Genomic DNA, 15,176 nt, shown 5'->3' on the forward strand with positions numbered 1-15,176 from the left:
TTATACCAGGTAAGTAATATGAAAAGAAATACATTTTAAATGTATTTTCATTCATCTTTTAACACAACAACAAGATACCTTAAATCCACATTAGCTGATTTGTTGGCCACTTGTTTGAGCCACCTTTTTACACAACCAGTAGATCCAGAACAAGATTATGATTATTCCTTTGGCTTGACATTGCTCATCAGATACTAACTTTACATGTCTGCAGTTGGGTGTAGACAGTGTACGGTGGATTTATCTAAACTTTTTTGCTGAAAAAAGCTGCCTGGTGTGGCAGGAAAACCATGATCATCAATTGAATTCAGTCTTCATATAGCGGCAGATCAAGTCATCTCAGGGCAGTTTACATAGTAAGGTTATCGCAAGGTAATTAGAAAGAGGAACCCAACAAATTCAACCACGAGTGTCATTTAGAAGGAAAAACTCCCTTTTAACAGGAAGAAACCTCCAACAAAATCCATGTGAATATTAAAGTTACCCACTATAAAAAACATTATGTATACTATGCATTAAATCAGAAAAACAGTCAGATAATTCAGATTATAACTCTGAGTAAAGGGTAGATTGGCAATAACAACAAATAGAACTGTAAGAAAGAGTAAAATGAGCTAAAAGATGCCAACATGCTCCATAAAGCTGAGAAACTATCAGGGGCCGCCTCGACAAACAACCCTCTCACATATCGAGTCATGTCATCTATTGTCTATGAAGTATAATGAGTTGTGGCTTTTAATGTTCAAGCACATTTGTGTGCTTCACAAGTGAAAAATCCTACAAGACCAAACAGGAATCTGACCACTTAACTCCAAGTAATCCCAAACAGGCTACTGCAGGTAAACGAAAGCATCATGTTAAAACGTCCTGCAATAGGAAATCTTGTTGTTCAGGGCTCAGTAGGTTTACATTGTACTGAATCTTCTTGTTGTGTTGTCACTGTACTATAAGTGCTAGTAGGTACACGTTATAGTTTAAGAGCATTTTATTGTCGAGGCTTGTTCTTAAAATTCTGTTTACTTGTTTCTGACTTAGTTTAAGCTGTTTGTTTCAGTTTAAAAGTCATTTATGCATTTCGAGCTGTTGAAAGTGAAATCTGAGATGGTTACAGGAGGTCCTAAATCTGGATATTTATTAGTCCTAAAAATGTCAGTATAGTACAAACAAGCATGAAGGTGGTTAAATCATGCTTGAATTCACATTTGTTGGAGAAACTAGTCATAAATCACATCTTTTTAAACTGTCTTTAAGTCCTCTAAAACCTGGGGAACACCAAATTGTAATTTCCTGTCAAATGTTACAAGTCTGTCTTCTATCTCGCCAACAAGACACTCGAGGCATCATAACAGCAGTGGTGGAGAGAACAAGGCTTACCGTCAATCATCATGTAGATAAAAAATATGGGAAACTCGCACTCGATCCCATCAAAAAGCTGGAGAAAGAAAGAGAGAGGAGGAATTATTGGTTTTCCATTTCACACAGAGGAGAGGCACAGGGACTTTAAAGCAGCGGATGGTTGAACTTTAGTAGCACTGAATATGGAACAGTATGGTACAGAGAAAGGATATAGATGACGTGACATTGTGAATAAACACTGACAGAAAAGGGGAATAATAATTCTCCCTCACAAGGTCATTTTTTGAAAATAATTCAAACTTGTGCTGTTTGTTTTGAGAAGGAGATTTGAAGGTCTGAAATGTCAGAAAGTTAATGAAACAGAGACAAATAATACATGAAGCATACGGAGAGGAAAGTTGGAGCATTGGGATATTCTGAGCTGGTAGGTGACTGTTTGGCTGGGAGTCGACAATTCTTCTAGGTAAACAAAACATCTGTTTCCTGTTTATGAGATGTGGACGCAGAATAAGTAGAAACTGTTTTAATTAAATTGACAAATGCAGACTCCTGAATTACTGAACTACACTAACTCTAGAAAAACCATGAAGAACTTTTACTTCTGCTTTGGCAAAGTACAAAAAAGTAGTCGTTTACGTATATACAGTATAAGTATAACAACATATTTACACTTTATTTAATTTGGTCCAGACCAAGAAAACAATGACGACATTGTTGCCTTTTAGTCCTGGTCCAGTTCATCTTTATACAGGATTATTACAAATGGAAAAACATTAGATTGTCAAGCTGAGTATGTTCCTGTAACCTACAGCATTAACCATGAAGTCACATAAAATCTGACAGGTAGCTCATCGATTGGACAGCTTTGATGATGTCATTCAACATACATCGGTCATCATATTTGAACTATAGACTGCATATAAAATGGATGTAGTTTCCAGGTCTGAAGAATGGGGCCAATGCAGAAGTGCCAAAAAGGCTTCAACTTCTCATGAAATACAAAGCTAATACATTTTCCCCCCCAAGTGACAATAGTGTCAGCTGCTAAAGTCACTCCTTTTATTAGTTTTCTGGCAGTCCATCTGAAAGTAATCCTGCCGTTAATTAGAAAATAAGCCTTAAAAAAGCCTTCATGGTTTTCGGTGGCATGTCTGTTTGATTGACTGGTACAATCAGTTTTTCGCTATCAGTGGGCAGTACGTAATGTCTTCGGGTTTCCAATCAGATCGAGTCAGATCCACTGCTTGCTCCTCTGCAGATCGTCCAAATATGGTCACTTCTTGCTCCAAACCGCTCCAAACTAGCAAGATGATGACGGGCAATGTTGCACTCGTGGCCTCACAACGGCCATCCAAAAGCCAATGGGTGACGTCAATCTTGGTCACTGTTCGACAAACCCATTTGGGAAATCTAAGTATGGGGGCTGCCAGCTGTGCTGCACTTTGTTTTATTTTTCTTCTCTGGTGTGGTAAAAAGTAAACCAAAAAAATTACAAATTATGACTATTATGTGTTAAGACTACAAATGAAGCGTGTTTATTGTACACAGTAACAAACAAGTAGAAATAGGACAAAAAGTAAATATCTGTAGGGCATTATCAACTTAGCTTTTGAATTTACGTTAAATCACAGATGTACAATCAACATGTTGTGACTGGTCTCCTTTTAGGCCACAAACACCACAGATTGTATAGTTTTGGATCACTTGTTTAGTCAGCAACAACGTTTGATTGACAGCTTTCACTCCGGCTGTAACAGAAGGACCCAGGTGGTTTTAATCAAACCAAACAGTTGAAAGCAGCCTTAGTGACATGTTCAGCTTCTGTCAGCCTCCTAAACAGCTTCAAAGCTCCTTGGCAGAGAATCTCCTGCTCTGTGGATCCAGACTGGTGGGATGAACACTATTTCTCCAAAAGATGTTCCCTCACTTAGTGTTTTGACAAATCAAATGCAAATATCACCCGTGGGTGTTCATTTGGGGTGAGAGCTGTTGACTAGGAAGGCCATGGCATATGATTTGCATCATATTAATACTAAATAAATCTCGCTCCTTGTATGGAACCATCTGCATTCAATTTATTCCGTTTTTTAATCTAATTAAAGCTTTCCTTCAGAAACACTTTACAGGCAATTGACTGACTGACTGATTGACTCACTGTCAGCTGAATGCTAAGAAATCAAAGGCGGCATGTGGCAGCGGATGGAGAGAATTTTTCCAGAACAAACACTTGAACTGACAACATCACTGGCTGGATTATTCTCTGAAAAGCACTCAACCAGAAATCCTATTATAGATCGCACTCCACGTGTGTGTACCGTCTCACACACACACACACACACACACACACACACACACACACACACACACACACACACACACACACACACCTTAAGCTGTTTGGTGACCAGTCACAGTTAGAAAAGATGGTCAAGTGAATCAAGAGGTATTCTTTCCAGTAATTCAATCCCATCATGTTTACGCTCATGGAAAGAGGATCAGCGTAAAAATACTGAGCCTCCACAATAATCAGCAAATTCAAAGTCAAACAAGCTGCAAATTTTTATTAGGCTCTGTAAAATCCATTCATACAAAATGTGTGTGTGTGTGTGTGTGTGTGTGTGTGTGTGTGTGTGTGTGTGTGTGTGTGTATGTGTGTAGATTTTTGTCCGTCTATCTATAAATTAGTCCTGGATATCTTTGGACCTCATCTATTTCAATAATCTCCACACTGATTGACGATAGCAGAGATTACATCCTGATGCAATAACAAATGCCTGCAGAGCTGGCACACACACACACACACACACACACGCACACGCGCATGCACGCACAGAGAGAAGCTGCTTTCACTGTCACTGAGCAGATACTGCCATCTGCATGAATGTGCCTCCTGAAATGGTTAATGAAGGCACCCTGTCATAATGCAGCTGGTCTCAAACTGTGTGTTTCAGCAAAGATGAAAGCAGTTGTAGCTATCAGGTGGTGAGAGAGGGACGAGGGAGAGGAAGATGAAAGACAGGAGAGTGCATAAAGAGATACAGAAGCAGAGAATGGGTTGTATTTAGTGGCAGGGGGAGAGAGAGAGAGAGAGAGAGAGAGAGAGAGAGAAAAGGGAGACACCGACGCAGTCACCCAGCGAGGCCTGTGCTTCTTGGCCCGTTGAGGCTGTAAACAGGCAGGGATCCCTGGTGTTTTGTGCTTGAGCAGCTCGACTGATTGGTAAAACTGTCTATCACACAGGATGCCGCTGCTCGCTGTCAATGGTAAACAGACAGGGAGCAAAGACGTCTGCCCTGCTGCGAATTCTCTCTTAAACACCAACAACAGCTTCAGTCAATGTCTTCTTCTCCGAGGAGACCTGGTCTACCTGCGACTTCAGTTTCTCCACACAGAGCTCACACTGTGTCAGACACTCCTGCAGCATTTCATGACTCTCTTATCACTCAGCAAGGAACATTTTACGCATTACTTTTTTTTATGCTATCAATTTGTTACACCTCTAAAACTGGCTTCTTTTCCAATATAAAAAAAACAGCAGCTGGTTTCAATATTTATTACAGGATAATGGTAATCTTGAAATAATATTTACTGCATGCTATAATAAATAACCATTTGGCACCGTGTTCACTTATATAACTGGATTCTTTTAACTTGCGATATTTGCTGATGTAGTAGCGAATACGTTAGCACTCATAGATGGAAGGGAGCTGGCGTCAATGTCTTTCACAATAAATCTGTCTGCCTGCTGGTACAACTGACAGCCGGATGGAGCCTGAAGGAGCCCAGGCATTAAATACCGTTTGATAAGTCTCAGCCATAAAGTCATTGTATCCTATTAGCTGTGGGATTAAATAAAGCTAATTTCAAAGTGGTTCAGAGTTGGTGCCCGACGAGTGCCCTCTGAGACACATCAGCACGCCTTTTTTTTCATTATTTGGCATGTTTGATTTATGTCACGAGCAAAAGAAAATAATCCCTTTGCTACTTGAATTGATGACTTCAGGAACCTCTTTTATAGAGTGTCGTCAGATTCACATCTCTATAATCAGTGGTATCACCTGGCAGTCATGTGAGTCATTAGATCACATGACTGCCATGTATACATGTCGCTCTCCAACAGTCAGAAGAACGGATAAGACCTCTTGACATGATGGTTCAGTGTTCCAGATGGAAGAAAAACTCCACTTGCGTCCGACTTTATGTTTTCAGATCTCTGATATTTTTTCCATCTGCTTCTCTGAACTCATTAATTCTGGGAGGTTAGCTCTACAGCTAATGCAATGATTTGTTCCGCATTAAGAGTCCGGCCTGTGATTCACTCGTGGTATGCTCACTGAGCTGATTCTGAACTGAATGCACTGTCACTTGGCCAAGATCACAGAGGGAGTCACAATGAATGAGTGGTCAGTCCCATACGGACGTATGCATGAGCACCCACACTGATAGGGACTGACTCAGTCCCTCCCTCGCACACTCACACACTCACACACACACACACACACACACACACACACACACACACACACACACACACACACACACACACACACACACACACACCAAGATTTGGGGTGAAATACCTTTGGGATTAAAAAAAGTTAAAATGCGAGAGGCTAAGTCACAAGAAGATCTCTTCGTATTATCATAAAAGGATAATACCTTTGCAGGATTATACATTTCAAAAGTCGACCACTTTGAAGTTGAACTTTTTCACAGTTTATGGATTGCTGACGAGTTCCTCAGGTTTAACGTGGTTACTTGGAATAAACACTAGGTTTATTTTTAAACCTTGTGGATTTCACTGTGGATGCAACTGCTAGCCTGTCTCATACCTGTTGTAAGTGTGACAGCTTGTTGCTGCTTTGCTGTCCAGACAATCTTTTCCTTGTTTATTTGTCTCTGATGTTTAGATTTGTCACAGTGGACCACAATATTTTTATCATCATTCTGCAAAGCTTGAGATGCATTTCTGAAATGTTATCGTTCATACTTCTTTAATTAGTCATTGTCTTTAGTGGTACGAGGAACCAATTCTTTTTTGTCTCTAATGGTGTTCCTCAGGGACCTATTCTGGATCCTCTATTGTTTTTTTGTTTTTTTATCTATATACTCTGTTTCAGGCACCGGTGACTCTGAGAATCACTTTCTTTGATTTCTCCAGTGCATTTAACACCATCCAACCACTGCTGCTGAGGGAGAAGCTGCAGGTGGTGGGGGTGGACACATCCACCGTCTCCTGGATCACTGACTACCTGACAGGCAGACCACAGTTTGTCCGTCTGGGCAGTGTGCTGTCTGATACGGTGGTCAGTGGTATTGGAGCTCCTCAGGGAACTGTTCTGTCCCCCTTCCTGTTCACCTTATACACAACTGACTTCCAGTACAACTCAGAGTCCTGCCATCTGCAGAAGTTCTCTGATGACTCTGCAGTGGTCGGGTGCATAAGGGATGGACGAGAGGACGAGTACAGGGCCGTAGTGGAGGACTTTGTGGAGTGGGCGGGAAGAAATCACCTCCTTCTGAACGTAGCCAAGACCAGAGAGATGATGGTCGACTTCAGGAGGAAGGCGACGGCTCCACAACCGCTGAGAGTTCTGGGAGAGGAGGTGGACATGGTTGAGGAGTACAAGTACCTGGGTGTGTCCATTGACAACAGACTGAACTGGAAGACCAACATCAACGCTGTCTACAAGAAGGGGATGAGTCGACTCTTTTTCTTGAGGAAACTTTGATCCTTCAATGTGTGCAGCGAGATGTTGGAGATGTTCTACCATCTGTTGTGGCCAGTGAACTGTACTTCGCTGGGGTCTGCTGGGGGAGCAGCATTGGAGCCGGAGACACCAACAGACTTAACAAACTGGTTAAGAAGGCCGACTCCATCATTGGCTGCAAACTGGACAGCCTGGAAAAGGTGGTGGAGAGGAGGACGCTGAACAAACTATTATCCATATTGGATAATCCTGACCACCCTCTCCACCTGCTGCAGGGACAGCAGAGCACGTTCTCCAAAAGATTCCTCCAGCTCCGCTGTCACAAGGACAGATACAGGAGATCATTCCTGATACAGGAGATCATTCCTGCCAACCGCAATAAGACTGTACAATAACTCACCTCTGGTTAAATCCATCATCAAACGATAATACTGTTGATTGTATGTTTGCTGCTAAATCTTTGCACTATTGTTTAGTTAGTTTAATATTATTATATTTTATTGCATATATTGTGCATTTTCATATTTAATATGTTTTACTGTTATTTTTATTTCTTGCTGTAGCAAAAAAATGTCCCCTTGTGGGATTAATAAAGTACCTATCTATCTATCTATCTATCTATCTATCTATCTATCTATCTATCTATCTATCTATCTATCTATCTATCTATCTATCTATCTATCTATCTATTATTGATAAATGTGATATTTACTTCAACTGGTCTGGTGATGAGATTCAACTATATATCTAAAACCTGGAAGCCACATTTCATCCATTATTAATGATTTCATTCAGGTCTTAAATGACAGAAAAAAAGACAAAACCAGATAATATGCTTTCAGGTGTTCAACCAGCACCCACCTTCATCTCTGCAGGTTTGTAGTAGCGGCGATTCTTGTCTTCGTTTGCGGTGCGGTAGCCGTCACGGAGAAAACGTTTGAAGCCATATTTGCCCCGTAGCTTGCGGACAATCTTGTCCAGTGTCTGACTGTAGAGGGCGTCATCATCCACCGCAAAGGCAGGATAGCTGATGGTTGGAAGCAAGGCGGCATCTGTGTTCTGCCACGGAGAAAAGATGATATTTAAACAAATGACAGGCCTCGGCAATTATTATTTTTTGTTTTTACAGTGAATGAATTCATGACAAGCAAAGCTCTTTATTTGACACATTTATATGATAGTGATTATACTTACATTCATCAAACTCATAATATTGTGGTTAGAATTATAATCTAATTACTAAATTGGAATGAAATCCTAACCACAGTTGCTGATTACACATTTTACTGTCATGTAGCATAACTCTAATCTACATACAGCTGTAGGTGTCTTTTAGCTGTTTAGGAATAACATCATCTGATTATAAACAGCACAGCACAGCAGCCTTATTTAAAATGAAACACAGACTGAATTTCAATTTGAGCAATCATTAGGGATGAATATGTTATCAGGCTTGGCAACCTACTATGACTGGGCATCTAATAATCTCATTTTTGTTTGGTTTACTCTATTAAGCAATGGAAACACAAGCTATTAGGTCTCAGCTCCACTCCAAACAGCTATGAATATTTAAAATTAATAAATAGAAAGCAGAGCTTCTATATTCTGCCGAGGCTCTGCTGCCCAGGCACATAAGTCCCTAATAACTGCAGCGACATGTCTTATGATATGGACTGCTATGTTCAAGATGTGGTCGACTGTTTGATGCTGCTGTTCTGCTTTGAAGTGTATTCTTTGTTAATTTGCACAGATCTCTGCAGTTCACAGAGGAGCCAGGTGCATCTCTGTCAAGTCCAATTCATTTTTAGTCTTTGGCTTCTTGCTAAACCTCCAATCTACATGCTAACATTGTCGGCAGCTGCAGCTGAAATGGGATATCAGCGTGCAGAACCATTGCACTGAATGTGTCTAGAATTGAATATTGAATTTGGATCTTTTGACATATCACAAGAGGTACTGATATTATATTTATATTTTGGATATTTTTACACAATCCTGCACTACACTGGTCTCTCACTCCTCACTGCACTCCTTCCTTACAGCTCCTCAATGTCGATCTCATATGGCTATAATGCCGCTCTGATCGTCTAATTACACCCGTTTCCCTCAAAAACTGATGGCGGCTATTCTGCCAGACACATTCAGCACACAAAGAGGGAGAGATGTGATCATTTAAAGTGTCTGCAAGTGCTCGAGAGGAGATTTTGCTTTTTGCTCCTGCTCTCTTCTCTCCAGCTCTGCAGCAACCTCTCACTTTTGCTATTTCTTGTCAGCACAGAGCCGTCAAGAGTACAGGTACAGGCAGTGGAATGATTGCACCATGAGGGAAACACACTGTTACATTGATATCCACTGACATATTCATGTGAGTGTGTGGTTTGTTTGACGTGTGAAATTAACCGTTTATGTTTTCGACATGTGTGACAGGCTCTTATTTCGTAGAGATTATGCACACAGGTGCTTTTTTGAGTCACAAAAAAAAGTGAGGGGGTGCACCAATAGCCGTAACCTGACTCCACTACAGGCCTGTCAATCAAACAGTTACAACTTTTTGAAGCTTATTTTCAAATTAATAATGGGGTTATTTTCAGATGGGCCGACATAAAACTAATAGATGGAGCGACTTTAGCTAGAAAAAAAAACTAAATTAAAAATAACTTGTGGAGAAATGTTCTTGATTTAGAATTTGATGAGACTAGTTGAATGGGAGTCTATGGAGCCGGAGGCTTTTTGGAGCCAACCTCTAGTGGTACTCTGTGGTATCGCAGCTTAGGACACTTCCGGATCTCCATCATTTTTCAGACGCAGAAGCTGCGTCCACTTTTATATAAAGTCGATGGTGCAGACCCTGCCATTTTCTGTCTCTGATTATAAATGTCTGAACAAATTTCATGGCAATAGTTCTTGAGTGGTCAGTCCCATACGGACGTATGCATGAGCACACACACTGATAGGGACTGACTCAGTCCCTCCCTCCCTCCCACACACACTCTTTAACAGTTCTTCCATTAAACATGTTGTTTCTTTTTATTTGTGTCGCAGCTTTGTGCAAAATCTCTCCCAGTCATTGCCACAAGTATGACCAAGAAAAAAACTTTAATTTAAAGTTTTTTTAGACGGTATATACAGTAGGTAGATGGATGGACTCACGTGGGAGCGAGACTCTCGGGGCAGCAGGGAGCAGAGCGTTTGTCTGTTCCTGTTGTGGGCGTCCAGATCCACAAATATCACAGACCATGAGCAGCCCTGCAGCGCAAGACACACACACACACACACACACACACACACACACACACACACACACACACACACACACACACACACACACAGCATCCCTGTTACAGCTAAACTATTTAGACTTTAAAAGGTACAGCAGCAACATATAGTCTCTTGTTATGTATGTGCGTGCCCACAAAGATGCAAAACACGTCCTTCATCATTTATCAGAAAAACAAAAGATAAAAACGCTGAAAACGACTTGACTTTAAGGCCTCCAGCATCACCCCTCACACCTCCGCACATCAAAACACACTCGTCCACTGTAAAACCTGCCTGTTATATTTGGCTGGCACATGTTTTTGAAGTACAGCGTGGGAGTGTTTGAACAACAGCAGTTTGATAGTCCTCCTATCACTTCAAAAGTCTCTGTACAAAAATTAACCTCTACGACCGCCAAAATGCAGTTTGTCCATCGAGAGCACTCAAACACCTCTAGGATGGGAGAGGGGAGTAGGTGGGGTGGCATGGGGTGGAGGGTTGGGGTGGGGGTGTGGGAGGGGGTAGTTTATGCTTTTCACTTCGTAAGGGAAGCGATCAAACCTTTTTCTGCTTCTAGAGCCGGTCCAGCCCACTTCATCCATCAGCAGTGCTTACATAAAACCAACTGAGACAATCCCGTAACCTGCTAAGCAGTTTCTAATGTAAGTCAGATGCATTATGTATGAATATTGCCAGAGTCTATTTTTTTCCCCCTTCAAAAACAGGTCTGGCCAGAGCTTTTAGTCAAATCAGCGTGCTTTCCTTTAGCAATTTGCATAGTGTAGTGGATTTCTGGCCACCAATGTCGGCAGCTGTGTAGTATGTCAGTGAAATGGCCCTCTCAGGGAAACCGTCTCCGCTGTTATAGTAACAGAGTGGTCGAAAAAAAAAAAAAAAGGCAGAAAGATGAGGGATTTTAAGGATTAGATAGCTAAAGGTTTTGAGTGGAAAAACATATCAGACAAATCATTTTTCAAAATTGAGTATTTTGGATAAAACATGTTTGGAGCTGAATCTTTGAAAATCAATAGGTGAAACAAAAAATAACAAAAACAGCTTTTTCGAACAGTTAATCCTGTTCTTGTATTTTTTTCTCAAACAATCACTCACTTTATTTTATACAAAACGACTGAGTATTCCTTATTTTGTGTTGCATCAGTCATTGTGTCCAAGAGAGCAATGTGAAGTGAATACAAAAATATGAGACGACTCTGACCTGCAGTCTTTGATCGTCTTTGTATGCAATCAAATGGCAATATAAAATGAATCGGTTATAGTTTTAAATATCTTTTGTCTTCTCTGCCTCTACTCCTCCACACAGCTACCACTTCCACCCACTCTCAGGAGATAGTCCACATCCCTCTATTAAAGGAAAGTGACAGTACACCAATGATAGGCCACCATAATCTATGCCAGAAAACCATCAATGTCACTGGTATTATTATGGGTTGCTAATGAAGGTTGACAGAATCTAGATTATAATATACCCTGTAATGATACATTATACTGTACATCAACTTGTCACTGCCTTCTGTGCAATGATATGCGTGAATTATATTGAAAGAGAAAAAAAAATGCTGGATTGAATTAGGAGAGTCTGCTCTGCTCTTGACTGCGAGTGAATTAGGTGACAGTCCCGAGATAGAACGTGGAACCTGATAGGACTTGATTGTCCAGCCGTGTGTACACAGCTCTTTGAGTTTAATGACTGGGTTTAAAGCTGAAGAAGCGTCCTCCCGCAGAGATTAATTTTTACCTGCCCAGTTCAATTTGTCACACCGAGAAAGTACTATCTTTGCATCCGCTGCGTGACTCGGGAGGGTGGGATCATGGGGAAAAAAATCTAAACTTCCCGAAATTGAAGGCTGGGTGTCCATTCATCTAGCACAAAGGCTAAATGTGATACACACCCACAGGAGTCTGCAGCCGGTGGAAAAGTGCGATAGTGGAGTGCAGAATGCACTAAATGTTCCGGTTTAAGGCGTCGGGCGAGAGCTACGTTTGGTGTTGCAGGGATGAGAGTCAGCTGGGAAATCAAGATTGATAGAGATCATTAATAAGCAACTGGAAGGCTTGTATCACTTCCATTCTCACCGAGGGGACAAGAGACCGGATGAGAGACGCACACTCACACCTACAGGAGCCACACACAGCATGGACCATAAAGCAGCCACCTCTTTAAATTGATTCTCTCAACAAGCTGAGCTCAGTGACAAAAATCAATTTTAAAGCCCAGTTAAACTTATCATTTTACAGGTGTTCAGGAGAAAAACACAACTTCACAGTAACAGCCACATATGATAAGATAAACAAGTTGAGAGGTATTAAATGGACGGAGATGCCGCTGCTGACTAATACACAAGTGGAGAAAAGAAGAGAATAAGAGAGGATGCCTGCTAAGTGGGGGTTCATTTTCCAATCCATTAGCAGGTGTAATACATGTGCCTGTTTTCCTCTCCTACACAGAAGCAAAAAAAAAACAAAAACAGAAGCTTATTGGAAGCAAAAAAGCAGCACGGGAGATTCGGAACCGGAATCAACTGTGTTCATCGATCAAAGTATGCGGAGGCACTGTGGTGGCGGGGTGTGGTTGTGGGTCAGCTGTAGGAGGGACTGATTGGGGGAGTGGTCCAGGGAACGGTGCCTGGCAGAGAGTTAATTAGCACAGGTGCTTTGTACTACTGATTGGCTCTCGGGAAGTAACAGACGTGTGTTACAGGCATGATTGGCTGAGATAAACACAAACATACTGAACCAATCTCCTGATGGTCAAGCGTCAACTTGCATCGATGACTGCGCCACTAATTACGCTCATGATGTTCAATAATGTTCCTTAAATTCAGGCCGGGCCGTGCACACATCAAACATATCTCGCTGATGTACGGAGCTGTAATGGGCCGCTGCCGATTTAGATTAGAAACTAGGCCGTCTATCTATAATGCAATCTGGAGTCACGTGACGCGATTAGACACCAGACAAATACGCCAGTGTCTTGGGATCTGTGTGAGGAAGGAAATGTGCAAAGTAGCGGGGTGAATTCATCAAATACCTGGTTACCAAACAGGTTGAATCCATTGATGGCCTCCAGAGCAGCTTTAGCGAGGCCCACGGAGCTGCGAAAGATAAGAAGGATATTACATGAAACGAACAAAAAAAGAAAGCAGATATCACTGACACTGATGCACAATGGGGTAAAGGATATCTTTAAAAGCGTGACAACAAATGTGGTGCTGTGATGGAGGCAGCGATAAAAAAAAAAAACAGAAGTGTCTTTCAGTTGTCAGAAAAAAGAAAAGCATTCAGAATCATATTTGAATCTTAAATGGTTATCTGTTAGGATTCAATAAAGCTAAAGGCTCCTGAGATAGTGGTCTACTGTAGATAATGGATCTCTTAAGAAAAAAAACGTATACTGAATTTCACAGTGGCTGGTTGCAGTGATTGCAATGCAGACTTAATGTGAATCAATTTCACTGTCATTTTGTTTCCCTTTCTCACCCGCCAAGATTTCCCCAGAAAAGCAAAAGGGGGTGGGGTTTACTTGGCGAGGACTGGCGGTAGATATGCTGACATATCAAAATGCATTCAATACCATTAGTGAAGCCTGAATCGATGCTTAAAATACAGAGGATGGCGGACTAATTCAGCATGTAAAAGAGCTCTGCTGAAACTAGTTCTCTAAACACACACACACACACACACACACACACACACACACACAAAAAGGATAGCAATGGTCAGCAGGGCTGTCAGCAGCTCACTGATGCACACAGATGAAATCTAATGTTGAAGAAAAGGAGGTTAAACAAGTGATACCAGGAATCAGGACCGAAGCAGAACCATGATGCAACAGTCTCAGCTGACAGTTGGGAGATTCACATGATGAAAATGTTGCTGTAGACTGTTATTCCATGAGCTCACACTATAAACTGTACAACAACAGTATTCCCTGACTGTCAGGGCTGGGCAACATGGAGCACAACTCATATCTCAGTATTTCTAGGCTGGTTACAATACGTATATATCTCAGTATTTTAAAGTATTTAAAGAGAGGAGGCTTGCTAAGTTTTCCTTCTATAACAACAGTGTGATCAAAATAAATACAAAGACAGGGTTCCCTTTCCTGTTTGAAAATGTATAGCTGCAAAATGTATAAATTCAAAATGATATAAAGTAAACAGCCTATAAGCTAAGTATGCTGCGGTATTGTCTTACTTCTGTTTGCCGGTGCTTCTGTGTCACTGGTAGCAGATCTGCAGCTCGATCCCAACTCAGTTCATTTTCTCTATTCTTCATCACAGCAGCTAAACCTGCTGTACAGTTAAACATACACTAGTTGTGCTCAAGCTCTCATAGCTCTCTCCTTTTAACAACTTTCTAATCCCACAGTTGTTGACTATGGAGCTATGAGGGTGTTTTTATGAGTGAGTATCCATGTTGTTTCCAAAATATGGTTTGAAAATGTCATATAAGGGAAGACTTTGACATTATAGCGGGTTGTCCAGCAACCTGATGAATGTCTAATATTTACTCTCCTTTTAGCTTCTTTAAAATGAAATCGTTTTATTTGCCAAATGTGTCACTATTGTCAGCAGCCATTAACTAACTTATTTAGCTGTTTTATGCTGGATAGCTACAGTGGGTACATCAGCTCTTTTCCAATGAAAATAATTTAGTCAATTCGAACTTTTAGGCCATAAAACCAAAACAATCTGCTGTAAGAAGCTAAAATACGCCATAATATTGAGGGGACTAGACGGTTATTGGATGCACCCTTAATATGTGAATTAAACTGGATAGTGATACATGCTTCCTCTACAAGACAATGTAGAGATTTTCTAATGCAGGACA

At 41.1% G+C, this 15,176-nt stretch overlaps 1 protein-coding gene across 4 annotated transcripts in view; it reads right to left on the reverse strand.

The window, feature by feature from the left end:
- Positions 1–15,176, reverse strand: part of phkb (phosphorylase kinase, beta) — a 118,479-nt gene that overhangs the window by 66,839 nt on the left and 36,464 nt on the right. For 3 of the 4 annotated variants that reach the window (XM_069173444.1, XM_069173445.1, XM_069173446.1), the window contains 4 exons: positions 13,375–13,438; positions 10,218–10,313; positions 7,929–8,126; positions 1,375–1,432 (listed from right to left, as the gene is read on the reverse strand). In XM_069173444.1, coding sequence (XP_069029545.1) covers positions 1,375–1,432; positions 7,929–8,126; positions 10,218–10,313; positions 13,375–13,438 — 416 coding nt within the window. The remainder of the gene's footprint in view (positions 1–1,374; positions 1,433–7,928; positions 8,127–10,217; positions 10,314–13,374; positions 13,439–15,176) is intronic. The other variant, XM_069173447.1, reaches the window with a different exon arrangement.

The sequence above is a fragment of the Embiotoca jacksoni genome, unplaced genomic scaffold, assembly GCF_022577435.1.
Source record: "Embiotoca jacksoni isolate LCO1_2020_lvr unplaced genomic scaffold, fEmbJac1.0.p SCAF_6, whole genome shotgun sequence".
NCBI lineage: Eukaryota > Metazoa > Chordata > Actinopteri > Embiotocidae > Embiotoca > Embiotoca jacksoni.